The 27,977-nt window shown below is 40.2% G+C and overlaps 4 protein-coding genes across 10 annotated transcripts; 2 read left to right on the top strand and 2 right to left on the bottom strand.

Moving 5' to 3' along the window:
* Window positions 1-32: 32 nt before the first annotated feature.
* Window positions 33-11,957, top strand: Not1 (CCR4-NOT transcription complex subunit 1). 6 transcript variants are annotated; one of them, XM_011150203.3, is made up of 20 exons: window positions 548-649; window positions 1,447-1,659; window positions 1,735-2,169; window positions 2,256-2,552; window positions 2,626-3,569; window positions 3,670-3,820; window positions 3,941-4,933; window positions 5,235-5,558; window positions 5,692-5,805; window positions 5,905-6,153; window positions 6,228-6,521; window positions 6,632-6,889; window positions 7,234-7,650; window positions 7,740-8,009; window positions 8,108-8,325; window positions 8,451-8,657; window positions 8,852-8,972; window positions 9,067-10,595; window positions 10,699-10,798; window positions 10,983-11,957. In XM_011150203.3, exons 1-19 carry the CDS (start codon window positions 548-550, stop codon window positions 10,781-10,783), a joined length of 7,221 nt encoding a protein of 2,406 aa, XP_011148505.1. In that variant the 3' UTR covers window positions 10,784-10,798; window positions 10,983-11,957. The 6 variants fall into 6 exon arrangements, with proteins under 6 accessions (XP_011148512.1, XP_011148510.1, XP_011148505.1 ...); XM_011150202.3 differs by having other exon boundaries at window positions 8,852-8,978; XM_011150210.3 differs by lacking the exon at window positions 10,699-10,798 and having other exon boundaries at window positions 33-649; window positions 6,632-6,874.
* LOC105188643 (pyruvate dehydrogenase phosphatase regulatory subunit, mitochondrial) lies at window positions 11,708-16,597 on the bottom strand. The gene is made up of 13 exons (XM_011150211.3): window positions 16,229-16,597; window positions 15,826-16,038; window positions 15,584-15,747; window positions 15,342-15,505; window positions 15,073-15,256; window positions 14,700-14,905; window positions 14,324-14,636; window positions 13,845-14,002; window positions 13,531-13,679; window positions 13,158-13,455; window positions 12,835-13,014; window positions 12,505-12,705; window positions 11,708-12,369 (listed from the first exon to the last, which is right to left on the bottom strand). Exons 1-13 carry the CDS (start codon window positions 16,474-16,476, stop codon window positions 12,160-12,162), a joined length of 2,688 nt encoding a protein of 895 aa, XP_011148513.2. The 5' UTR covers window positions 16,477-16,597; the 3' UTR covers window positions 11,708-12,159.
* A 225-nt stretch (window positions 16,598-16,822) lies between these two features.
* Window positions 16,823-22,609, top strand: Pep (Protein on ecdysone puffs). Of its 2 annotated transcripts, none has more exons than XM_011150213.2 (10): window positions 16,823-16,921; window positions 17,205-17,540; window positions 17,623-17,766; window positions 18,834-19,063; window positions 19,838-20,135; window positions 20,217-20,375; window positions 20,459-20,699; window positions 20,773-20,967; window positions 21,055-21,239; window positions 21,331-22,609. In XM_011150213.2, exons 1-10 carry the CDS (start codon window positions 16,838-16,840, stop codon window positions 21,817-21,819), a joined length of 2,361 nt encoding a protein of 786 aa, XP_011148515.2. In that variant the 5' UTR covers window positions 16,823-16,837; the 3' UTR covers window positions 21,820-22,609. The 2 variants fall into 2 exon arrangements, with proteins under 2 accessions (XP_011148515.2, XP_011148514.1); XM_011150212.2 differs by having other exon boundaries at window positions 16,841-16,938; window positions 21,331-21,819.
* Window positions 22,610-23,945: 1,336 nt separating this feature from the next.
* LOC105188645 (selenoprotein F) lies at window positions 23,946-25,129 on the bottom strand. Its single transcript, XM_011150215.3, has 4 exons — window positions 24,774-25,129; window positions 24,440-24,558; window positions 24,233-24,354; window positions 23,946-24,149 (listed from the first exon to the last, which is right to left on the bottom strand). Exons 1-4 carry the CDS (start codon window positions 24,816-24,818, stop codon window positions 23,968-23,970), a joined length of 468 nt encoding a protein of 155 aa, XP_011148517.2. The 5' UTR covers window positions 24,819-25,129; the 3' UTR covers window positions 23,946-23,967.
* Window positions 25,130-27,977: the final 2,848 nt, after the last annotated feature.

Raw genomic sequence — 27,977 nt, 5'->3', positions numbered from 1 at the left:
CCGACCAATCGAGTACTCCGAAGGCGCTACAATCGTCGTTGCTGAACATATGGGCGACAAAGGGGCGAATTCTATCACGGTGTGACGGAGCATCGCGCTGGCCACAGTGTTCGGTAATCCTCGGTACAGTGTGGACAGGTCGAACAGTGCGTCATCAGTAATACGGTGTACGATCGGCAACGAATTATCCATCGGTGGCAGCGAAGGTGGTGGTGGTAGTGGTGGTGTGCGTGTATGTGCGCGCGCGAGAAAGAGAAAAGAGAGAGAGAGAGAGAGAGTGTACGTGTGTGTTGTGCGCGAGAGAGGAAGGAAGAAAGAAAGGAGGCAGCACGCAGTATTACGTGTTTTTGAGCCTCGTCCGTGTTGTGCTCGCCATGACGTTGCTCTGAAATCGTATCTCAATAATATCAATCCCGATGTTGGCCATAGGATTGCGCCAATGTGACTTTCATGCTTTTAACGAGGAGAGCATCCGGGGCGGCAATTCGTGGATACCGAAGAAAGCTTCAAACGCGTTTGAAGCTTTCGAGGTCGTATTCATGGAACTATGAACCTGGACTCGTTGTCTTTTACTTTGTCACAAATCAGTTATTTGGTTGCGAATTTGAGTAAGAGAAATTTTCGGGAGAGCTGTGAAGAGATATCGGTCGTAAGTATCGTATTCTCGTCGGGTCCCAGTAGACTCTATTTCTATGTTATATTCCACGACAATCCACACCTCTCACTCTCTCTCTCTTTCTTTCTCTCTCTCTCTCTCTCTCTCCCTCCTTCTCCCCCTCCCTCCCTGCCCCTATTCTTCCCCCCGCGCTTTTCGTCGAGCTTCGTCACCTTCTCCCGCCGATCCCTCTTGCATCGCGAATTCTCTCTTTGGCTCCTGGTTCGGCGTACCCAGCGGAGATACAGAACGCAATATGCTCATTTAGCGCGTCTCGCACGGGACTCGATTTTTTTCGTCGATCTTCCATCCATAACTTGAAACCGGACGTGCCCGCGAGGCGATGCACGCATCGCGTGCACACGCGCGCTACAAGGCGAGCTCGCACGTTGTAACACGCTTTATCACGCGCCATAGGAGGTATTTTCAAAACAGCATACCGATATCCGCTTCTCTCCTAACGTACAAATTTCGAATCGTGAGATACTTGCTCCGTACGAACACGATTGTCCTTGTCGTGTATTATTTACTCATGAACGTACCTTAACCTCATTGACTTAAGTTCATCCTTTGTTCTCGTTCCATGGTCGGTGGTTTCCCTTTCATGAAAACACTTTTCCCGCGCGCTTTTCTCGAGAATTCAGAATATTTTGTATTCTCATTGCTCTTTGGAAAATCCCTCATCCATAATATTCCATAGTAGATTATCTGTTATTGTCGTTAATAAGAATATAATAGTTGAGAATTGAAAGTTAAGCGATTGTATTAACAAAATGACGCTTTTCCCACAGCTGGTGCAGTGGACTGGTCTGGAGGCGGACCGACATTTGTTGCGCTGTTTGTTCTCGTACGTCGATTTTTCCAGCAGCGAGCGGTCAGAGTCCAACTCCAAGGATTACTTCCAAGCACAATTGTTGAAGCAGGAGTGTGTCACTTTACTGAGTAAACCGTCCTTGGTATCGAATTTGTGTTTTGCTATCGATCATCCTTTGCATCATCAGAAGGTATGTGTTCGATGTATTATTGTTTGAATACTTTTGAGGCTGCAATATATATTAATCATTCTGTTTACTTTCCAGTCATTGAATCCTTCCTCCAAGTTTTTTGCCAATTTAAAAAAGACACTTGGGTTGAGCTTGGTACAAGAGGTTGCTTTCGCAATCGCGCTATATCATTCGGAAAATACAGAAATCCGTGCACTAGCCTTAGAACATACTCAGAAGCAACTGCCTGAACTGATAAAAAACTACGTAAACTCTGAGACTAGCAACAAACACCACGAGGAAGGTCTGCACGATTCGTCGCCCGAGGTTCTTCACCTAATACTCAGTCAGGTTTTTCATACTACCAATCCATACAACCTTTTGGCCGAAGCTAAGGAAAAATTTCTCAAGAACTTACGACGCGATTTTCCCCGTGAACTGGTACCAGTGGTGCTAGCACCACTCTTGTATCCAGGAGACGGGGAAACTCCACAGTTCAAAATTGAGTTGAACATGGCGGTCAGTCAAATGGTAAAGTAACATTATTCATTATCAGTTAGTTTCTTTTCTTCTTTCTAAACTGTACACGAATCATATTTTTATCTTTCGTTTTGCAGGATGGCAACTCTCTAGCAGAGTTGATTATGGAATTAGGCTATAGTCTTACCATTAGCGTCGAAGAATGTCGATCTGCATTAGCAGGTTTAGGTGCTAGAGAAATAACACCAGCATGCGCTGCACGTGTGTTGGCGCATATGGCACGTACCTGTAGTAATCACGAAGACACAGGAGGAATACAATCTTTCTGGGGTAATTCGACTGCTACTCAGGATTCCAGTAAGGAGAAACCATCGGAGACTACTGCCCCAACAACATGGAACGTCGAAGTGTTTGTTCAGGCCTTAAAGGAGATAGTGAGTTTGTGACATTCGCGTATATATTTTCGAAGTCTGCAACTGCAACTAAATAATCATTATTAAATTTCAGCAAGCTACATTATCGTGGAACGAAGTTATCGTGAAATTGGACCATGCAGACTTTGTCATCAAAGATAGACAAGGTTTAAACTTACTGATTACAGCTTTAAAGTTGGGTCTTCAACATCAAGGATATCCACCTGATATGTTTCCCGTCGAGCTTTTTTATCGCCATTGGGACAACGTGGAGAGTCAGTTCTCTCTGATCCAGCAAATTCTGAAGTGCCCTGAAATATTCTGCTTCGCAGACTATCCATATCACTCGGTAACCGTAGACGTATTAAAGGCGGCGCCCGAAGGGGACAGTAAAGAGGCTCAAACGTGGAGATCGCTCAACATAGTGGAGTTGCTTTTGTACATGGCGGAAAGAGGATTGTATTCCCCGGTGCAGGATCTATTTAAATGGCCCATTCAGCATTGCCCGGACGTGCTCGTGTTGGCGTTACTGCAGATCAATCAACCGCTCACGATATTGAGACAAGATCTACTCAGCACGCTAATGCCCATTTTTCTGGGCAATCATCCTAACTCGGCCGTGATATTACATCACTCTTGGCATGCGAATAACTCCAAGATAAAGACAATTATTATGCACGCCATGGCTGATTGGTATACGCGCGGTGACCATGATCAAACGAGATTATCGCGCATCTTGGATGTCGCACAAGATCTCAAAGCGCTGTCGGCGCTATTGAACGCACAATCGTTCCCATTCGTCATCGATCTTGCGTGTCTGGCATCTCGGCGAGAATATCTGAAATTAGAAAAGTGGCTGTCGGATAAGATCAGAGACCATGGAGAAGTGTTTGTCAACGCATGCGTGAAGTTTCTCCAGAGACGTTGCCCGCAGGTTATGGGTGGCAGCATCAAAGAGGATTCTACAGTACCCAAAGCAAGCCAATTACCGCAGGAGACGCTTACTACGATACTCGCTTGTTTGCAAGTTTGTGCTGGGTATGTAACCTTTAGACTTATATAGTTCATTCATATTGCATGCCATAGCAATCCTCTTTCTCTTTTTCTCTCATCTAATCTTTTATTTTTAACATTGCAGAAACGTTTCCCAAGATTGCTCGGAGGCGATAGTGACGATGGTTCAAAACTGCAGTCTGATGATAAGTAAGAATGTAAACAGACAGCCTCCACCTGGAGTTTTGAGACATCGAGGATTGGAACAGTTTAATCCGGCCACTTTAGGCAGTCAGGTATTTTCCAGCTTACGCTTCTGTTTCCTTGCGCGCTCTCTTTCTCTTTATTTGTCGCTCTCGCTTCAGGATTTATCACGTTGCAATGCACAAGTTACGAATCGACGTTATCTTCTACAGATATTTTCCTCTAAGCAAGTGGATCCTTTGGGTAATTTAAGTTCGAGTCTCGCATCCATGGGTCTTGGTACTGGTATCGGACCACCAAGTACTTCCGCCTTCAACTTACCCGGCGCACTGGGGCCTCTAGTTTCAGCGCCTGGATCTCCTTCACAACTCATGGGACCTTCTCCAAGTCCCTTTCCGATGTTGCCTTTAACGTCGCAGTTACATTCGGGTCCAGTTGGCACTCAGGGCCCGTCTGTGCTACCCGGTGGTACGACCATCGGCGGATTAGGACGCCTTGCACCGCCAACTGGTATCGAGAAAACGAGGATTCAGGATGTCTCGAACTTATTTTCGGAAATGACACAACCGGTGGCCAAAGAAATTGAAGATGAAGCGAACAGCTATTTTCAACGGATATACAATCATCCGCCGCATCCGACCTTGTCGATCGACGAAGTACTAGATATGTTGAAGAAGTTTACATCATCTACCAATAGGAGAGAGAGGGAGGTGTTCCAGTGCATGATGCGGAATCTATTCGAAGAGTACAAATTTTTCCCACAATATCCCGAGAAAGAATTACAGATTACGGCCCAACTGTTCGGTGGGATCATCGAGCGTGGCATTATCGGTCATTACTTAACGCTCGGGATGTCATTGAGGTTCGTCTTGGAAGCGCTTAGGAAACCGGAAGGCAGCAAAATGTACTATTTCGGTATAACGGCTCTGGATCGCTTTAAGAATCGCTTGAAAGACTATGGAACGTATTGCGAACATGTCCGTAGTATTCCGCATTATAGCGAGTTCCCACCGCACTTAATGGAGTACATCGAGTATGGAGCAAGCCACCAAGAACCTCCAGCGAGATCACAAGGCTCCAAGACTGTCACGACTATGTTGGGGGCGCCAGTCACGACGTACAAGACTATGACTACGACTACTATTACAACTAGTATCACGCAGGCGAAACCATCTACGACGCCGACGACGTCTCTTTCAGCCAGAGTAAGTGTGATGAAGGACTTTGCTCCTCGCTTACATGATATGCATTCTGTTTCTGTGTACAAAGTATGATTTTTAATATCAAAGTTGATTGTCATATTCTTCAAATTTGTTTTGTAGTAATATTTTAATAAACAACAAACGACATCTGAGACTTTTTAAATGTCATTTAGGACGATGACATTGATAAAATGTATTAAAGTTGATTCATCCTAGATTCGAACATTAATATAAAGACTTACTAATGTTTTCAGCCTCTGAGCTAGTCGAACATGCGTGTAATATGCTATGATTATTTCCGTAGCCCTCCATTGCGACCGCAACTAACATCGATACTTTGCTTGTGGCAACTGACAAGGAGGAGAAGATCACGACACCGCCGGAAGCCTTGCAGGACAAAACGGCATTTATTTTCAATAATCTTAGCCAGTTGAATCTGCAGCAGAAATGTGACGAGCTTCGCGAGGTTGCCACGGAGGAATATTGGCCGTGGATGGCGCAGTACTTGGTGATGAAACGTGCTAGTATAGAACTGAACTTTCACGCTCTGTATTCGAATTTTCTTGATTGTATAAAATTACCCGAACTCAACAAGATGGTCACCAGAGAAACATTTCGTAATATCAAGGTAAGTATCGAGTGTTGCATCTCGTGGCGAATGCTTCATTAATCTAATGTCTTTCCTTGCGCTGGTTTTTTTTTTTTTTTTTTTTTTTTTTTTTTTTTTTTTTTTTTTTATGTAAGAAGTTTTATCGTTATAGGTACTCCTGCGTAGTGACAAGGGTATAGCTAATTTTTCGGATAGATCGCTTCTGAAGAATTTAGGACATTGGCTTGGTATGATGACACTTGGCAGGAATAAACCCATCTTACAGGTATATTATTATTTTTGTAAGTAATACGCGCATATGCATAACACAATCTTATTGACATGTGCTGTACAAACTTTTTCGTTTCTTAATTATCCAATATAGGTAGATATAGATCTGAAAAGTTTACTTGTCGAGGCATATCATAAAGGGCAGCAGGAACTTCTTTATGTGGTACCTTTTGTCGCAAAAGTGCTCGAAGCTTGCGCGAAAAGTCGCGTTTTTCGTCCACCTAATCCCTGGACCATGGCAATTATGAATGTCCTAGCTGAACTTCATCAGGAACCTGAGTTGAAATTGAATTTGAAGTTTGAGATTGAAGTTCTCTGCAAAACTCTAACTATCGATGTTGCGGTTAGTATGCGTTAGACTACTTCGGGTTCGACCTACACTCGACATTGCTCATGAACATTTTTGTTTTTGTGCAGGAATTGAAACCGGTCATCTACTTGAAAGATCCCGAAAAATTGCGCAACATCGAGTATCAATTGTCGCAGCCAAATAAAAAATCTGAAGCTTCGAATAATCAACAGCAGTCTCAGGGTCCTATAGAAGAACTGGTAGGTCCGACAACTAGTGGTGCCATTGTCCCTCAGACTGCTCCTCCTGCGAATACGACACCTTCGTTACCAACTGGTCCGCCTGAACCGCGATTTAATTACATGGATATATCTATATCTGGCATCGCTAACATATCTTCACATATTACTTTCAACAGTCAAGTATGTGGCAAATCTTATTTCTGTTGAAAAAAAGAAAAACGATATGATCTAATTTTAAGAAAGGCACGAATATAATTCATACAATGTGTACATATGTATGTATTTTTCAGTTACCTTTTTTTCAAGCGCATCCGCATCTGAAGCAATTTATTCGTCCAGCGATCGAACGAGCGATTCAGGAATGGATTCACCCGGTCGTCGATCGTTCGATGAAGATTGCTATAACGACCAGCGAACAAATCGTAAGAAAAGACTTTGCGTTGGACCCGGAAGAAATGCGAATGCGAACAGCAGCACGTCATATGGTGCGCAATCTGACCGCTGGCATGGCTATGATCACGTGTCGCGATCAGGTAAGACAAGACGAGGTAAGGCTCATTTGAGAAAGACAATCTCAGATAAGTATATTAATGATAAATATATTATCATTCATGTCATTCATGGTTGTGTGTCATTCATGATTGTTTGATTGATTTGTCATTCATGGTTGTGTGTATCAGATCAGACTAAGTTTCGATATAATATTTTGCCTTTGACGATAAACCGGTTCCTGCGATAGATAGCGTAGTGTCGGGAAAACGTTAATAAAGGATCATAGATAACGATAGTTATTTCGCTCGATTGTCAGAGAATTTCCACTAAACACAGTAAAGTTAACTAGTAATTGAAGAAAATTTGGAACTTTACTAATTTCTATTTCTACTACTACTAGCTCCTAACATCGATCAGCGCGAACCTGAAACAATCATTCCACGCGGCGATGATCGCCTCGACTCAGCAGCAGAAAGAAGTCGCTGAACAAGCGGCAAACTTAGTCGCTGCCGAGAACATGGAGCTTGCATGCGCCTTCGTACAGAAGACTGCTATGGAGAAAGCGATACCGGAAATGGATAAACGGCTCTTGAACGAGATAGAGTTGCGTAAGATTGCTCGACAAGAAGGAAGAAGATATTGTGATCACCTCGCCAAATACCAAGCGGAGAGAATGCCAGAACAAATTAGACTGAAGATTGGCGGTGTCACGCCACAACAGATGGCGGTTTATGAGGAATTTGCCAGGAACATTCCAGGATTCCTCCCACTATCTGAACGAGATACACAAGCCCTCTTCATGCCAAAACCTGCTACCGTAAGAGTCGTTTTTGTTGATTTCAATCGTATCTGAAAGTTTGAATTTCTATTAGTGAAAACTGATTTCGTTTCTCTTTTATCCTGCAGGATACCACTGTTACCTCCTATGTTGCAAATCCGGCTGTGGCAGTTGCAACGGCGCAGCAAGTCGCTGCCTATGCAACGGCATCGGCGGTCAGCAATGATGAAGTCGGTGCTATGCTGGAGAAACTCATCGCTGAAGTGGAGATTTTATTGAGTGCTATGGGTCCCGCGACACCTCCTTCTCAACATGCTACTCTTCACAGTCTTCTTGAGTCGATCATTCTTACTAGACGATCGAGAGACGCTGGTACAGCAATGACACTTTTGAAGAAGGTTGGTTGTTATGTGCTTCGAACTTGTTGACAAGTCCCTAACTAGATAAGTCGCTGTAATTGTAGCACAGAATTCATTGATTGCGTTATCTTGTTTAGACTGTCGAAAGCCTACTAGATGGTCCTACGATCTCTAGTGGTGTCATCGATTCAGAGGTTGTGTTGCGATACAGAGACATGCACTTACGCATTCTGAAGTGTCTTCAAGATCCACGCGCCTATGGTATGCAGTGGACTAATAAACACGTTACTCGTTGTTTAATCGAAAGCAGAGAGGAATTTCGATATAACTTCGAAGGTGTAGACTGTCTTATAAGGTACGAGAAATATGATAAAGTAACTTGAATATAACTTGAATAAATCTCTATAAAATATGATATAATCCTGAACCATCTTCCTTGATAGTCGATTAAAAGACACGATGGGCGATATAATTTTGCAGGTCTCATCTAGTTAGTCTTCCTCAATATGACGTAGCATTGGCGCAAGCCGTGGAAGCAGGAAGCGCCTTGGCAACAGCATTTGCTATGCAACTGGTTCAACTATATTTGATCGACGAGAGACAGACAACTCATGTTACGGAATCTGATTTGTTTCACACGATCGAGATACTCGCTCGCATGGCTCATCACAGAGCTCCGCCAGAGGGGTGAGTATATTAAAACTTCATCGTTTGTCGGTTTGTCGGTTAACTGGCCGCTGATGTTTATTATATGTTGCAAACATTTTTTTTATCCGCTATATATTATATCGACAGGTTGAGACTAATATTCCAATGCTATTGTGCTTGTCACTGCTGTCAAGTTTCATTGTTATACTTACTATCATTAATGTTTTTTCCAGTATCTTGCTTTACCGACTTACAAGCCTAATAGATTCTTTGCGCGCCAATCACGACCCCGGTATATTGGTAGATAGACCTCCTGCTGGACCGACCGCGCACATTCACTCTGGAATCCTGCAGGTGAGAGTAAGTAGATTGTCAAGGTATCTTTCCTCTTAGCAATGCTCACGATCATACACGGTGATGGTAACCATCGTGTGTTGTCCAATCGCAGGCTCGCGATTTCGACGATCCACCCGGATTGATGGACAAAACGGAGTATCTGTTGCGCGAGTGGGTCTCCATGTACCACAATCCTACGCACGCGCGCGATCCCACGAAGGCGTTCAGCATCTTCGTGCACCAAATGAACATTCATGGTATCCTCAAGACTGACGACCTCATCACCCGATTCTTCAAACTGAGTACCCAGATGTGCGTCGATCTTTGTTATCGTGCTCTCGCTGAGTCTGCCGCGGCACCGTCGCTCGTTCGCGCTAAATGCTTCCACTCGTTGGACGCGTTCGTGCGTCTTGTCGCGCTGTTGGTGAAGCACTCGGGCGACACCACCAATACGCACACCAAGATCAACCTCTTGAACAAAGTGCTCGGTATCGTTGCCGGTGTGCTGCTGCAAGATCACGAAATGCGCAATACTGACTTTCAGCAGTTGCCATATCACAGAATCTTCATCATGCTGTTTTTGGAATTGTGTGCGCCCGAGCCTGTGTTGGAGGCCGTGAACTATCAAGTACTGATGGCCTACTGTCATACGCTGCACATACTGCGCCCAGCGAAGGCGTCTGGTTTCTGCTACGCTTGGCTGGAACTGGTCTCGCACCGGGTGTTCATCGGCCGTATGCTGGCCATTACGCCGCAGCAGAAGTGCTGGGGCATGTACGCGCAATTGCTCATAGATCTGTTCAAATACCTCGCGCCCTATCTACGCAACGCTGAGCTCGCCAAGCCTGTGACTCTCCTGTACAAGGGCACGCTCCGTGTGTTGCTGGTGTTGCTGCACGACTTCCCGGAGTTCCTGTGCGACTATCACTATGGATTTTGCGACGTGATACCGCCCAACTGCATACAGATGAGAAATCTCATTCTGAGCGCATTTCCTAGAAACATGCGCCTGCCCGATCCATTCACGCCAAATCTTAAGGTCGACATGCTGCAGGAGATTGCGCACGCACCGCGAGTCCTCACAAATTTTGCGTCTACGATACAGCCATTAACATTCAAGAAGGAGCTAGATTCTTATCTGAAGGCTCGCGCGCCGGTCACCTTCTTGTCCGAGTTGCGCAGCAATTTGCAGGTATCGCAAGAGGCTGGAGTACGTTACAATATTCAACTGATGAACGCGTTGGTGTTGTACGTGGGCACGCAAGCTATCGCGTTCATTCGCAGCAAAGGCCACGCGCCCAACATGTCCACGATTGCGCATTCCGCGCACATGGACATCTTCCAGAATCTGGCTGTCGACCTCGACACAGAGGGCCGGTATTTGTTTTTGAACGCTATAGCGAACCAGCTGCGATATCCCAATAGTCACACACATTACTTCAGCTGTACGCTCCTTTATCTGTTCGCCGAAGCGAACACAGAAGCGATACAAGAACAGATCACCAGGGTTCTCCTCGAGAGGCTCATCGTCAACAGACCACACCCGTGGGGCCTTCTCATCACCTTCATCGAGCTCATCAAGAACCCGACATATAAATTTTGGACGCACGAATTTGTACATTGCGCGCCTGAAATCGAGAAGTAAGTAACAATTTTATATTGCTGAAACGCAAAAACACACTTGTGTGTGTATTCGCGTCTCACATCTAGCTGAATGCGGTTTGTTCAAGGCGATTTGTTCAAGGTGGTTTGACTGTTTGATCAAGGAGGTTCTAACGTTTGACCAGATAAAAGATAAACCTATAATAAGCACACGATACAAACATTAATAACTAAATTTATTGGTAAATATAAAAGACGTATATATTTATATCATCATTATTATGTACAAAATTATATAGATTAATTTAACTCGTTCATTCGTTTATGCTGTTAGGACTTGGATCACAAGAATCTCTGTGAATTTTTCTTCGACCGAATCAGTGGTTTTCGAGTGTGTATATAACTTTGTCCTTTTTCGTTTTTCAGGTTATTTGAGTCTGTGGCTAGATCGTGTATGGTGCAAAAACAAGTACAGCCCACGCCTGAGCCGGAGATTCCAGAGTGATAAAGTCTTTCTCTGTCACTATATATATGTACATACATTATATAAGTATATATATGTATGTATGTATGTGTGTATATATCATATTTATATATATATATGTATGTATGTATATATATATATATATATATAAATGTGTGTTTATGCGCGTGCGTGTACAGTAAAATAAAAGTAAATTCGTATATATAAGAATCGCGTGTAAAAAATTATTAATGTAAGAATAGACTTGTAATATTAAGTTCTTATAGCAAATATATCGATTAATCATATATTAAGTATATCAATTCATAAGTAGTGTATAAGTAAAGATAATTATTGTGTTAATATTTTAATAAAAGGAACTCTTGCCATCAACTCGGATAGCAACTCGGACACATTTCTTGACTTACATAATGTGTCTTTAGCACAATTGCATTCTGCAGCATGTATGGCATAAGCAGGTATCGTACAAATCGCACGACGCAAATGTTTCACCATATATATACACTGCAGACATAGTGTGTATGTGTATATATATATTCGAGTCATTCGTAGTCGTTATGGTAAAGCTTCTGAAGGAGTTCGCCGACAACAAAATGTGTTCGCGAAAGTTCAAGGTTAACCGTCATTGCCAGCTAAAATTGGAAGAGTTGGCAGTGCAAGTCCCAAAAACGCTGAATATACTGTTTATTTTTATGGTACAGAAAATAGTTATATATACATACATATGCAACGAGCAGAAGCTTAATGGTTATCCTGTTTAGTTAGAGATTATTTTCGAATGCGTACAATAATATCTCAAAGAAACCTGTGACATAATGATATATAGCGATGTAGTGTAATATATGAATGTCATTTTTTAAACACAAGCATAGTTATAGCCGAAGATGAATAATATACATGATTGATCCAACGTAACATCTAACGATGTCCTTTATTCTATGAAATTTTTACTGTGATTTTTAGATCTCTTAATATAGTGTAACACTTCTGAGTTTGGTATTTATATTAAATAATTTAGTAAAACTATATATATATATATACATTTATGTATATGTGTGTATACACACACATATACACAGTTTGTATACACATCATTTCGTGATCATTCGCGAAGAATCACTATACGGGTTGCTGATCGCGCGTAGCATGATAAGCGTCTCTCTCTTTGTCGGGAAACTTCGTCGGTAAATTCGGACTGTGCAAGTGGCACTTCGCAGAGTACATGATTCCAGCGACATTCACTTCGTAATGTCCCGACAACACGTATTCGTTCGTCACCTCCTGCGGCTGACCCTTCGAGTCCAAGTTTTGCACAAATCCGAGACACACCTACGAATTGCCATTCGACATTTTATTCTCTCCGAGGAGAAGATACCAATAATACTCTCATAGATCCACCGATACTTATCATCTCGTTTTCTTTCGCAACGGGAATGTACAAAGGCAGAGAAATTCGATTTTCACCTGTTTCCTGAACGTGAATCCGTAACCCGTGGTTGTCGTCATTCCGCAATACTTCCCGTTTCGGTAAATAGGCTCACCGCCCCAACACCATGTATCGAACTCAACATCGTGATCGTTTAATAATAACTGCACGTATTTGCGTTTGACTCCTTGCTCGCGCTGCCTTAGGAGAGCGTCCCTGCCAATGAAGTCGACTTCTTTCTACAAAATAAAAATAATGTCTCTAAAAGTGAAATAAATTTAAACCAATCATCACATTTCTTTTCTTTCTTTTTTTCGCGTACGATGAATCGTTAAAAATTTCTGGTTTCGTTTTCAACTCATCCTCACATCAAATTTCACTCGCCAGGATCTTCCACATTCCAAAGGAGTGGTGAATGTATCCAAGTCTTGTCCCCAAAATGCGTAGAATTTTTCCACTCGCAAGGCTCGCGTCGCGTAATAACCAGCGTGTTTCATTCCGTACTTTGCCCCGGCGTCTATCAGCCTCGTATACACGTGTAACGCGAACTAAAATAAAGGAATATGTAGTCTCTCGCAAATTAAAAATATGATTCATAAGCCGAGAAAAATTGTTTCGGGCGAAATAATTAACTTAGAAACAACAGGAACGCGAAGTAACATCGATCATTCACACGGAGTAGAACTGTTACCTCATTTGGGATGTACAGCACGTAGCCAAGTTCTCCGGTGTGCGTTAGGTTCATTGTACGAATACCGTTAGCAAGCCCGACGTCTAACTCCTTAAACGTAAAGAACGGAAAGTTTTTTGGATTCAGATCTATGTCCGTCAGTTCGGTTAATAATTGCCTAGTCGCGGGGCCCATTATGCAGATTGCGGTATAAGCTGACGTTACGTCGGACACAGCGACAGAGCCGTCCGCCGGCAAATGTCGGTGTATCCAATGTTTGCAACGAGTCTGCTGAATCGTGGGGGCAATCATCATATAGCTGAAAAAATGTTTTCCTATTAAATCTGCCCGATTCATTGCAAGCGACGCGAATCTACTATTTGCTGCGACTTACTGATTCGGCGCGATTCGTGCTAAGCTGCAGTCATTTTCATAGCCGCCACGATGATTCTGCATGCCGGTATGAATAATACTTCCTACGGGCACATCCACATCGTTGGAGCACAAATATTGTAGTAAATCCACTACTTCCGTATCGTTTGACTAAAAGGAGGCGTTACACAAAATAACATATAGAATACTTGATTGTAGTTATATTTTTTCTATGATTTACATCGATCGCCTAATATACGTGTAAACGGATTGCTAATCGGTGTAAATCAGCAGTATATTATTTGAGAATATCCTCTCATAAACAAATCACATTACCCATAAGTCGATTTTGGTGAAAGAGGAGTAATCGCTCAAACCGATTGCCTCTCTGCAAGCGGCATATTCCTGCGAGACCTGGTCGAACCAAGGAGGCTTGCCAAAGGTGTTTGTGTAAGCCACCTTATATCTTTGAAACCCATTGGGAAATTCCAGATCTAATAAAATGTAATTATTATACAGAAATATACTTTAAAGCTCGTAAATCTACCGTAATATCGGTCGTAACGCTCGACGACACTCTGGCTTTGAAACAACCAATCAGATTCATCGATCATATAATTCTCTCTCAAAATAATGATTATTTTGTTTCGTGATTTTTGTTACTCTGAGAAAAATGGTGAAAAGTGGCGATGAAAACATTCCCTTTAATGATGTCGAAGAGGAGGAAGAAAACATTTGGATTATAACCGATATTACGATAGATATAGATGGATCCTTACAAAGCAATATGAAACATCGTGATTTGTGTGAGTTACCGTCATCGTCCGGCTGAAACCAGGATGGTCTCTCGTAGCCCATGACTTGGCCGAAAACGGCGCCCGCATCTCGAAGTTTCGGATAGATCGGAGACATCCTCAAGTTCCTGCCGGTTTTAAACTCGTGATGCGGATATTGCAGCGCGTAATGCATCCCGGGTACCTCTCGCACTCGATCGCGTAAGAATTTGCGATTGTTATGCAATCCGAGGAAACGTGAGACATCCAACTCGTACATGTCCAATGATGTCGAACTATTGACTATCAACTCCGCCGTGGCACGACCGACTCCGCCGGCAGCGGATATCCCGACCTTTAAGAAGCATCATCTATGAGGTATATCTTCAATTTTCCTCTAATTGATCGATCTACCAACCGTTTTCATTCCGGCTGCGATGTAATAATTACGTATTTCAGGAGCCTCCCCCATGATCCATTTGCAATCCGGAGAGAACGCCTCGGGCCCGTTGCAGAGTCTCTCCAGGACCGCATTTCCTAAACTCGGAATTCTGTGTAACATCTGCTCCAGCAAGATATGGAAGTGATCCCAATCCTCCGGTAAAAATCGCTTGTCTTTGTTTTCTAAAATTACATTGATAAAAATTCTTGATCAGACATTGGTAAACATACCAGCATAACATCAAAATACAAAGCGATTGATAAATTAGTTGCAATAAGCAAACAGTTGCGTTTTGGCAGGAATTAATTAACAATGTTACAAAAAACAAATTTACATCTGCATATCTGACCAGGAATTATGCCATCTTCAAACGCTGGTTTTGCCACCGGTTCAAAGCCACCAGCTAACAAACGCCCATTATTCTCTCGAAAGTAAATATATCCATCTAAATCGCGTATGACGGGCGTCATGGGATCTAAATTAGTGATAGGCTTGGTGTGCATGTAGTAATGTTCTACTGGATGAAGTGGTACCTGCAAGATAATGAATAATATATCATCTTTCTGTTTTAATTTTTATGCTAATATTATTCTCATAAACATCTTACCATGAACTGACCTTTACATATGGCTCACTCAGTTTACCCACACTCCGTGCCCAGAATCCAGCACAGTTGACAAAATGCTTGCATTTGACAGTACCATGTGTTGTTTCTACTGCTTCTACTTGACCATTTTGGTTAATAACTTTTTTAACTGCACAATTTTCATATACCACAACACCTAAAATAAAGAAAATAATAAAAAATATTGCAAATTAAAATTTATTTATGAATATTTTAATCTGAAAAAATATAGCACCTCTTTTTTGCGCTTCTTGAACTAGAGTTAAACAAATCTGATAGGGATCACCTACACCATCTCCAGGAATCCATAATCCTCCAACAAGATCATCAATATGTAGTAGTGGACATAAATTCTTAATTTCTTCTGGTGAGACTAAGTGGCACTCAATGTCACATGATCTTGGATATATCAATAAAGTTAAAATATAACGAATGATTATTATAATATATAGCTTCTCACATGTATTAGATATTTACACAGATTGTGCCTTCATTCGCCTAAATGTGGTCATACGATCTCTTGTACGTGCCAAGGAAAGACTACCACATTGTTTCCATCCTGTTGTAAGACCTTTTTTCTCCAATTCCTTATACAGAGCAATACTGTCTTGAGCAAGTTTAACTTGAGCTATACTGGGCTTGAAAGCTCCTACTAATCCTGATGTGTGCCATGTTGTTCCACCTCCTAGTCTAACAATAAAATGGAGACATAAATTTTCTGTTGTAATTTCTTAAAAAATATATATAAAGTTATAAAATATATAGATATATAAATGTATAAATGTATATCTGTAGCCATAGTTCAAACTTGAACTACAGCGTTATCGGATTGGATTTGATATAAACATATATATATAAAGTTAAAAATATTTATATGTACCTATCACTTTCTACTAAAATAGTCTCTGATCCTAATCCCATAAGGGATAAATGGTATGCCACAGCACCTCCCATAACTCCACCTCCACATATGACAACTCTTGCTTCCTTAGGAAGTGCATATTCTGGATCCTCAGAGACTATATCAGTGGATTTCAAAGCTACTCCTGCTGTTTTATAACTGCTGGAGAAAATACTTCTCTTTTGTACTACGTATCTATTGTAAAACAGTTTGGAATATCTCCACATCTTAACTGATTAAAATAAAGTACGCCTAGTCTTCTATTACGATCCCTGAGTTAAAAGTACAAGTGCATCTTTATTAGAGATCTTTCTTTCTTTCTCTCTTTCTCTCTCTCTCTCTCTCTCTCTCTCTCTCTCTCTCTCTCTCTCTCTCTCTATTTCTTGAGCAATTCTATGATATATTTATTGTACTCGACACTTTATTAGTAATTATAACTGTTATTGAAAGGTTAAAATAATATTATAGTGGAAAAGTTTGGTTTTTAGAATACGCACTGAAATTTTTACGCTCTTCATGTGAACTGAGCTTGAAGAAGCAGAGAACAATTTTTACAGAGGTCATCTTTCTTATTAAACCTCATTGTCTATGGCGATCGACCGTATCCGCCATTTGCAGTCGTTTGCTCGCGTTCATTTTCTTGGATTTTACGTCGGCTTCCTCTGCATCGTTGTGAGTACATTGTATTGGTAAGCAAGCTCTGATTTTTTCGTATCACGAAAGTAAATGAAATTGAAGTCTATTCAGTATCATGTTTCGTAAATATAACACGTATAAACCCTAGCACTTGCGGTTGCTTGGAAATTCTTAAGATTTTTCACACGAGCGTTATCCGCCACGTTGCTTTGGCGAAGGTTTCGCGCAAAACAATATAATTACATTATATATATATATATACACATATGTAGATGTCCGTTACTGTATCTCCTACATTATCTTTCCTGTCTGAATGTAGAGCATTACAAGTACGATGTCGTTCAATCGAGGAGTGAAAAGAGATTCCTTCGGAAATCGAGGGAATTTCAATCGGGGCAATAATGGGGGCGGCGGTGGCAACAACAATAGACTCAATAATATGGGCAATAGCGGCATGGGAAATAATATGGGTGGAGGAATGAGCGGAGGCGGCATGGGTGGAATGAATCCTTGGGAAGGTGGTATGATGCCTGGCAGAGGAATCTTACCTACTCCCAACAACAATCTTTCTCTAGCATCACCGCAGGCACAACTTGCAATTGCCAGCAATCTTTTGACAAACTTGCTTCGTAGTCAGCAGGAAGTGCAACCTCAGGTATAAGAATATACTTACTTGAAAGCTATCTTTGTGTATATATGTAGAGATTATCTTGATTTATTGTTATATATCTAAATAGGTGCCATCTCTCATGAGCCTTGGAAACAACTTCTCTGGACCAGGACCAAACTATTCTAATCAACAGAACTTTTCCTCGGGACGGTTTAATGATCGACCTGCGCGACATGGTTTGAAAAATCAACGTCAACAGCCATATAACAAGGTAAGTGAGCCTTGCACAATATATTTATGTTTTTCCCAAGCAGGCGTTATTGTAAAAAGAAACTTCTCTTAACACTTTTGCTTTATGAACATCTGGTATCGTCAGCAGGAGCTGTAAAATGAGAATTTATGATCCAGGCTTCCTCGCTTGGATGCATACTTCTTAACTATTCTGTATGTTTACGAATTTCTCTTCTCGTGGCGACCAACAATTGATCGATTAAATGGGATTTGAATCGTTCATTCGATTAGACACAACCAGCGGAATCATTAAGATATATAATTCTTGTTGAAGGATCAGCCTTAAATCCGAGATGACTCCTACCTAGGAGCCACTAGATATCATTCGAAGCTAATGTATTTCAGCAAAAAAGTGCACTGTTGAAAGACGTGTGTTGATTTCAGAAAGAGTAATTCTCAGATTTGTTACTACCGAAAACTCGCCGGAGGTTCTTTTCGCGCGGAGCGAGTGCGAATGGGTGACGTTGTAACTCGTCTTACAGCCCGTAAAACCCGAGTCTTCTGTCTCCCACCAATTTTTACACGACCATTAAAACCGGATGCGGTTACTACACTTTATTCAAAACTGCTACTGCTACTATCGCTTACTTACGCAAGAGTTGCAGATTTCACTTGACTTAGCTTCTTCTTCACGTTGATTAGTATTCACTGACTTTTGCTCGAGTACTTTGTAGTGGATTTAATTACGTCTACTTTTGCGAAACTATGATCGAGCCCTATTTGATCGTTGCCGTTGCGTACATACACGATGTGCATCTTCGACTCGAGATCGGGATGCACTTTCCAACACGGTTTCCCCCCCCTCACCCCCCCACCCCCGGCTGTTCCTAACGCATCTGTGATGCGGAGAACGGAAAAGACCTACGTACAGTACGTCTCTCACCGGCATATACGTCCTGCTTCCACATTATCGACTACAACTGTTTTCTCCCTCAAATCCCCAATGGTTTTCTATAGAACCAAGCTCGATTTGAGAAGAATCACAGTTACGTCAGATACTTCTCTCATGATGCTTTTGGTCATTTGACCGATCAAACAACTGACTAGATGGGCAATCGCGCCCGAGACGGCCCTGCTGGGCGACGTGGTCCGTCCGCACAACAATCTCGTGCGCCCCAGTCCGGCAGTCAACGTATGAACGGAAACCAAATCCAACATCGCAACGATAAGTCTTCTAAACCAATTCCTGCCTCTAAACAAAATCAGACTGCCAAAAAGGAACAGCAGGACGTTAAGACCTCTGATAGTGAAAAAGCAGAGCCGCCTGTTCCGAAAAGGTAAGCCGCCGATTATCTGTGATCGGTAATAGTTTCTTCAAAAGAAAAAAGAAAAAATTTTCATTCTCACTCCGAGTTACTATTTTGCCTATTGTATGTACATGTATATGTATATACATATATATATATGTATATGTACACATAAATACATTTTACATACGTGTCTCTTAATGTATAATTACACATATGTACGTTTATAATTATACCGCAGTTCTCGGAAATTTTTCTCTCTCTTTCTCTCTCTCTTTCTCTCTTTCTCTTTTTCTCTCTCTCTCTCTCTCTCTATATGTATCTTTCAATTTATTACGATGCACTCTTTTTTCTTGTACCGTTGATGCGATTCGATTCTCACATTTCACGCCCAGAAACAACCACACGTTGGCCAAGGTGCTAAAAAATTTCCGTTCCGACTAATTGTTTTTTTCGTAATATCCTCATCCTGTACGTTTTGACGGGAAGCGTGCCAAATCGGCGAGAATACCGTTTGTTGTCTGTACGTCTCTAACAGGACGTACAGAGTCGCATCCTCCTAAAGTGTTTCTACACAAGCATCAGTCCAATTTTCGTCATTGTTATCGACAAGATTTCGTGTACGTGAACATTGTAAATTGTCCAACCTATTATACGCAATTAAATTCGTGATCACATCTGTAAATTAAAGTTCAATATCGAGTTTAACGTAAATGTGGTCAACTGTTGGGATCGACATTATGAAATAATCTCCGGAATGTTAATAAAACTTTATCCTAGAGTATATTATTTGTGATACTGCAGTGAAAACGTGGAAGAGACCGAGGATAAGAAACACGATTGGAAGGATGAGAAGGAGACGGAGGAGGTGAAGATAAAAGTGGAGGAGGAAGGTGAGAAAACGATGGATGCTGACGCGAGCATGGAACAGTCCGCCGCTGCGGAAGACGCGTCGAAGGACGCGAACACGTCCTCGAGCGAGAAGGACGCGAAAACGATCGGCAAGAAATCGGAGGCTAGACACGCCGAGAGTCGTTACGCCGAGGTTCCGATGAACCACATGTTTTGTCATATCTGCAACAAGCATATGTGGGACGGATATGTATGTATCGACGCGATAAACAGATTTCTACGAACGCTTGTTCGAACAGTTAATACTAATCATCATCGCATTTCTTCGCAGTCCTTCGAGAATCATCTGCGCGGACGTGCGCATCAACTGATGATGGAGAAATTGGATGAATCTTACAAACTGAAAGTCGATCTGATGCGACACGAACTGCGTGTTGCCGAGGAACAACGGGAGCTTAGCTTGAACAACTCGAAACGTCGTGGGAAGAAAGTAAGATCTGTATTCTTCTCCAGGAAACCCTCAAAGATGCATTCGCTCACACCGTACCTGTACTTATAAATTTTCGATTACAGGTCTCTGTAGATTTCAACGTCAGGGAGTACTGTACGATGTGCGACTTGAATTTCTATGGGACTTTGTCTACACACAGGAAGAGTGAAAAGCATCAGCAATTGAAAACTTTCTTGCATCCACGGTGTTTCCCCTGTCTGAAAGAATTTCCGTCTCGTATAGAGTACGACGAGCACTGCTTGACACCCGCTCACATGAAGAACGCTGTTCAGTGTGAGGAACAACGGAAAAATAAGAAGAAAGGTAATCGACGTAACGATAAAGAGACAGACTGATTTGATAAGAGAAAAAAAGTCGATAAAACGACATTTTGCAGAAAAACTAGCAAAGGGAGAAGCCGAAGTACGTAGCGCGGAAGACGAGGAAAAGGACGTCTGGCATGATACGAAGAATGAGAAGGAAGACGATTCCGGAGAACAAGAATATATCACGGATATCACGGAAAATATGAGCGATACTAAGTACAAGATTCCGTCTTATAAGTATTGCCGTCAGAAGCAGATAGGCGTTGGTAAGAATTGCAGGATAATAATGACTTTCGAGAATCATTCGCACGTAGTTATATTATTTCTAATAATGATTGTGTTACATTATTCAGGCAGATCAATGATCAAAGAAGTGCAAGGATTTTATTGCGAACGTTGCCGACGATTCATGCTCTTGGAAGATGATATGAACGCTCATTTACGCAGTATCACTCACTACCGAAACTTCTTGGCGGATGTAAAGTCGTTAACATCAAACGCCGCAGCTGCAGAGTCGAAGGAAACCAAGCAAAGCGAGGTAAGCGACAACCTCACGCGGGAGCAATAACGACATGACGTAGAAAAGCTCGTTTTCGAGGTTTATTAAGATTATATCTTTGCTCATATAGAATGAGAAAACTACTGATCAAGCTCCGGAGGAGTATGAAGAAAATTGGAAACGTTGCAAGATTTCTCACGACGAGGAGGAGAATGACGACAGCCTGCGAGAGCCGCAGGAAACACAAGAGAACGTCGCCGATAACACAATCGCGCCGAAAAAGTCAGACGGAGAGGAAAAGTACGACCCATTGGAGGCCGATGCCGAATCCGAGGAGGATGAAATGAATCGTGAGCCGGAAACGGAAATGAAGGACACGACACAGAACGCTTCCAACGGACAGGAGAAAAAGACACCGATCGACGAGATGTGGACGGACGCTGACAACGACGATGCAGAGATGGGTAATTTGATCGACGAAACGGATGAGAAGGATCATATGGATCAAGAGAAATCCATGCAAAAGATAGAACGTAATTTTAATCCGCCAAAAATGTCACGAGGACGCGGATTCGTACGCGGTCGTGGCGGTCCGCGTGCTAGAAGATCTCGACGATAAGATGACGCGGTTCGATCTGCAAAAATACGAAAGTATAAAGAGGGCGCGGAAAATGCGTCAGAGCTGGTAGAAGCTAGATGGGCATTTTCCGTGCTGTTATAAGTCCTAATGGTATGAATTATACAAAGCATGTGAACATTTTTATTGTCGAAGCATATTTAGACACGTGTAATATGCGTATGTTATATTCACGTGGGTTACATGTGTAGTTACATGCGTAAACTCTATCTTGTAAGCGACCTATCTTACTCTTATTGTATAACGAAAGAAGAGAAAAAAAATGTCGGAGTCATCATGTAGAAGTCTAGACTACTGTTAGTAATCGTTACTTGTCTCATAAGGTTTAATTCGTTACCTTACAATTACAAACCAGAGACTTGTAGATTATGATCTAAATGAAACGCATACACACACCAGTTATATTAACGTGGATGTTTCTTTTTGTGTTTCAAACTGAAATAATTATACTTATGAATTTGTACATCGTGAAACGGTCAATTCTTTTCCTGGCACGTGCTCAAAAAGAATAAAATTATAAGACACACAACGGGTTAATGATTGCCATTGACACGTATATGGCGCTAATTTACATGAATTGTTGGGAACTACATGTAATTGCAAGGGTTATTTGTGGGTATCATGTGTGGACAAATGCGTACAGTACTAACAGCAAGATCAGGATATATGTAATGTGTATGTATGCATGCGGGTATGTGTGTGTGTGTGTGTGTGTGTGTGCGCGTGTGTGTGTGTATGTGTGTGTAAAGGAATAAATTGATTGAGATCGAAATTTAAGCATGAAAATAATTATACAAAGGTGCAATGTAATCGTACATAAACTGACACAATGCCTTAACGTTTAACAATACACTTGGCTTCAACTCGGCTCGGTTTGGATACTTTTTGGGTACAGTTCGGTAAATGTCCAATAAAGCAATTTTTTTTCCTTTTTTTTTCGAATAATTCCCAGACATTAAATTTTCTTATCGGTCATCGACTCTTTTCCAACTTACATCGAGAAAAAGTTGCAACTAAATTTGTAGAAATAAGTAGGATTTCTTAGTCCCTCGCATTACGTTGACATATTTGTACATTATGACTGTTGTTTCTTCAAGAAAACGACAACGATATATTTGAATTATTTAGATTAATAAAATTATAATATTCTAATTCTAATATTAAATAAAATTATATAACATTTTCTTTTCTAATATTCTATTCTATTCTATTCTAATATTAGTAATATTGTTATAAATATCCACATTTGTATTGATATTTATATTGATATACAAATATTCATATTTATGTTAATATTTGTATATTGGTATAAATATTGATGATATACAAATTTTACATATTAAAAAAATAATATATGCCATATTATACTTTGTTGAATAATCAACTATTATGATGCACAAATATATATAGACAGTGCGTATGATTGAAAAATTCTGGTTAGGAAATCCTATGCCTAAAATGTTAAGGATATTATGTCTATCTGTGTATGTAATATCAGATTTACATGATTATCATTTCATTCTTTATGTATTGATACGAATATTCTTACAAATTCTTTGATATGTTAGAAATTTCCAAAAGAATCACTTTATACATTGTGAGTTTTACGACTACAAAAAAAATATCAATATTGAATATTTCAAATTATATATATATCATTTCGCGTCAGTTCACGAATTTCGCGACATCCACATATTGAAGTTGTACGAAACTGATGATGCTTATGAAAAAAATGCTTGATATACATTTCCAATTTTATAATTTACTTCAACATAATCTCGTGTGATAATTTTCATAATGTAATGGATGAAGGATTTTTGTATTCAGACAAAAAATCGCAATTGGACTGTGTTCTTATTATTTAGTAATAAGACATTTTCCTCAAAGAAGAATCTTTTTGTATTCTACTTCATGGTATGGAAATAAATTACTAAGCAGAAGCCTTTGAGAAATTTTGAGCATAACACTATATGTTTAGGTTCAACATAGTGTTGTATGTATGATAAAATGAGTCAGGTAAATGTGAAAGACAGTACAATGTGACTTGCAGAATATTTATGCATATATATTCATATAATAATTTCAATAGAAAAAATTAAGTATATCAATAGAATATATGTCTTAACTTTACTAATCTTTAGAAAGATGAGTTGATAGAAATTCATCTACAGAGTCTGTGTCCCACTTGTGTATATCTAGAATATCTTCAACTCTATTTTCCACATTATACAATTTGATTATCGGATCTAAACCCCTTACATACTTTATACTAAGGTTCTTATATTTCTTTGGTCTGTCACTTTTGATGAAAGCTGAAAGAGATGTATTAGTGTTATATGTAATAATGTATTGAGTAATTCTTAAGTTAAAGATAATTGTCAGTTCAAGTGTATACCTTGTATTTGTGGATATGCACCAAATTTGCACGTACACACTTCAAGAACAGCCTTAGGATAGCGTTTTGATCCAGACAAGTCATAATCATTATCTTTCAAACAACATTCCTTGCATGTAGCACTATTGCAAAGAAGAAATAAAGAACGAAATTTCTGTAAACTTGATTTTTGGATATTTCTAATAAAGGTAATCTATTTCTACATACGTTATCTTTGCTAGATCAGATTCTGCAAAATATTCACAGGTTGAGCAGAGTAGATTGGCTTTATTAAATCCTAACATTTTGCAATCATCTGCAGAAAATTCTGCTATTACATTGTTCACCTGTAACATGTATTATGTCAGGATCATTATATTACAGAAATATCTTAAGAAATTATTTCTTAGGCTTAAGTTATATATCCTTAAATTTGTATTATATATGATTTATATATATTTATATATATATATATGGATTGAAAATATGAATTATTTACAAAAATATAGATACAAACATATAATTATAGTTTGTCATACATTTAAAAATTGTTTTTACTCACCATAGCGAAGATTGAAAGTAAAAATATATATGGTAAGAAATGCATTCTGTAGTATTTCGTGCGCTTAATTATTGAAATTTTTATTCAACTTAAGCGCAAAATTTAAATTGAAACATACACGATACAAAATAACCGGCATATATATATGAAAAGTTTTTATAATGTTAATCTTGTTTTATAACCTTGCACTAGTATTCTTTTCCTCTTTTCCCAAGTTTTAGTTGTACTAATAAAAGTAGTTTCTGTTAACCGGCAGAGTTATTAGTTGAAATTGCTATTGAAGAAGAAATTGAAACAGAAATTACTGCGATAGACTACTTGAAACATTATAATTATTTCCTTAGGGACCCTTATAAATACTTGTCAGGGGTTCTAATCTCTTATGCATTCCGATATACCAGCGTCTGTGGCGCACTAGCCGTGTGACGCCCAAAGTAGAACTAAAAACCAATATGGCAGATATATACAATCCGACATATGTACAAGATACGCACGATACGCACTCGTTAAATTTGTGAAAATGTTTTTCTGAAACATTGTATATTTGCTGGAGATCAATGGAAACACCCTTATGGATACAATTATAATTAGAATTTTAGTCTATGTTATCCAAAGATGAGTATTGACTATCAAACCAATTAAATGAGGCTGCTGCTTCGTAACATGTCAGTGATCCGTAATACTATATTTATATTTGGCAGATTAATCTATTGTATAAATAATAATAATAATATAAATAGGATTTGTGTTTTCTTGTTATTTATTGTAATCCTAAAAATATATAGGATATATATGTATATGTAGAGAGAGAAAGAGCGGCCATATTGGTTTTTAGTTCTACTTTGGGTGTCATACAGCAAGAGCGCCACAAACGCTAGTACATTGAAATACATGGGAGATTGGAACCCCTGCGGCGAAGGCGTCACAAACGCTGGTACCAGAGAGAAACCTGAAAATGGCCAACACGGCATTTTCTACGACACCGACTTTCCGCACTGGGAAAGGACGCCATCTGCATTCATTTTGAGAGGGGAACTACAATACTACATCCACTTTCAGGTCTCGGTGGTAAAATCTGCATGCGGTGGAAGTCCGTGCTACATTCACTTTCAGGCGGTTTATATCCGTGTTGCAACCACAGTTGCCATCTCTATACCAGACTATGCCCGGAGGTCTAAAAAGAGGGGGGGAGGGGGGGAGGAGCAAGAAAAATAAAAATATGTATTAAATATTAAATCTTTGAATACATGTTGCCGTATCAAAGCCTCCTGTATAATAAACGATTTAACATGTCTGAGGACACATGATGTATCGTTGCCCGCATCCCGTTCCCTTCGTCCTGCTTCTCAATTCAGCATTCCGTCCGCTCCGGTCATTCGCTCGTAGCACTGACAGTGGCCGTCGGTGAACATTCGATTCTCTCGGAGAAGCACGTGTTAATTAACGCGACGAAACTCCGATTATAAATATCCCACGAGTCGACGAAATATCTGAACTTTTAAAAAAAGCATCAAAGAAAATCACGTTGATGTTGTCATGGGTGAAATCTCACCCTGGTATATATTTTTTATTTTCAAAATAAAAAAAGCCAAACGAATGCAATTAAATGTTATTTATCATTATTGAATATTAGATGAAAAGTAGAAGAGTTATTATCCGCAGCGAATAATCTAACATTTAATAAGAACGAGACAAAATTCGCATGGAATGAAATTCCACTCTTTAACGTTACCATGACCTTTAATTATTCTCCAAAAACGGCGTCACAACAACTTTAACACTCTGTACAATTAGTTGCTAACACATTTTCTAATCGTACACATTCCTCTTTAATTAACATAAAGCTAACAAATGTCCGATGCTTCGACAGAGTAATTTTCTTTATTTTCAGTAATCAATAAATAGAGTAAATCAATGTCGCGTACAGTTGAAAGGCCTCCTCGCATTATCCTCGTCGTTCCGGAACCTTCGAGAAAAGAAGAGACGCCCAAGGGCAAATCTCTCTTGCTTCAACTGCCGCCCGTAATGTTTACATCGCGCCGATTGTGTTGATCGGCTCGCGAGCGACACTTTTTACCCTTCGTATTAATACTCGCGTGCCTCGCGTATTCGATCTCATTCCATCAGCAGCAGCCGTGCGCGACGCGCTCGTCATTTCCGTCTCGTGTAATTGAAAGAAATATATCTCGTCGGTCCTCGAGATACTTAATCGGCAACTCGCGTTGATTAACCGCACGGTTAAATCGCGAGTATCAGCATTAGAAGCGTGAGCGAGTGAAATCCGGAGGACTCCAGCAGCCGGGAAGCAGGACGCCGGCAGCGATACGTCCAGTTTCCAGGTATGTGGAATCCATTTATTATGCGGGAGATCTATCGATAACGAAAGCGGACGTTTGACGAATTTTCCGGGAATAAGAAGTCAGAATTTCGCGCTCGGCATTTACGATCCGTCATCATCCGACTAGTAATCATAGACACTTTATGAATCTGCAATTACTCTCGTTAATTTCTGTCTGTCTATCTATTTATTATGTATACAAGAGATATTGATCCAGACAGAGACGGATAACGGTCCATGAACGTGGACCTCTAATTCATCATGTTCTCAATCAAACATTTTGAATCATTCCCAACTGTGTGAATATATCGGTCTTGTGTAGAATATTCAACGTCATACCGCTTCTTAGACTGCGACCTTTTTTGTTTTCGGTCAGCGCTTCTTTCAAGTCTGTTTACTCTCGTTACGGGATCTAAATTTAAATTTCCATTCGTAAAAGAGTATTTTCGCTGTATTTTGTATATTTCATTGTAGAGATCGTAGAAATTCGTAATCGTAATCCGCATTTAATTATGTATTTCTTTATATTGAATTGTCTGTCTAACAATGAGAGTCGACTGTTAAATAGCCATTAAACACTAACAATAACATTACATTAATGCTACAATTCCTCACTCAAAACAGTGTAAGTGTAAATATAACATATCGTATATAACTGCTACATTTTTCAGGAGGAAGTTATGATGTTTATGTATTGTTATTGTTAGTTGGTATTCACTGAGCAATATATTACATGATAAAAATGCGAGACGTAAATATCGAACGCGCGTAAATTAAACGGAATGGCTCAAGTACGTGCTATTGATTAATAATTAATATTGATCATTCATAAACTCAATACTAACTAGAGAGAAACAAATTATTTT

This window comes from Harpegnathos saltator, unplaced genomic scaffold (assembly GCF_003227715.2).
Source record: "Harpegnathos saltator strain DR-91 unplaced genomic scaffold, Hsal_v8.6 scaffold480, whole genome shotgun sequence".
Taxonomy (NCBI): domain Eukaryota; kingdom Metazoa; phylum Arthropoda; class Insecta; order Hymenoptera; family Formicidae; genus Harpegnathos; species Harpegnathos saltator.
This window is presented reverse-complemented; position numbering and strand designations above follow the sequence as displayed.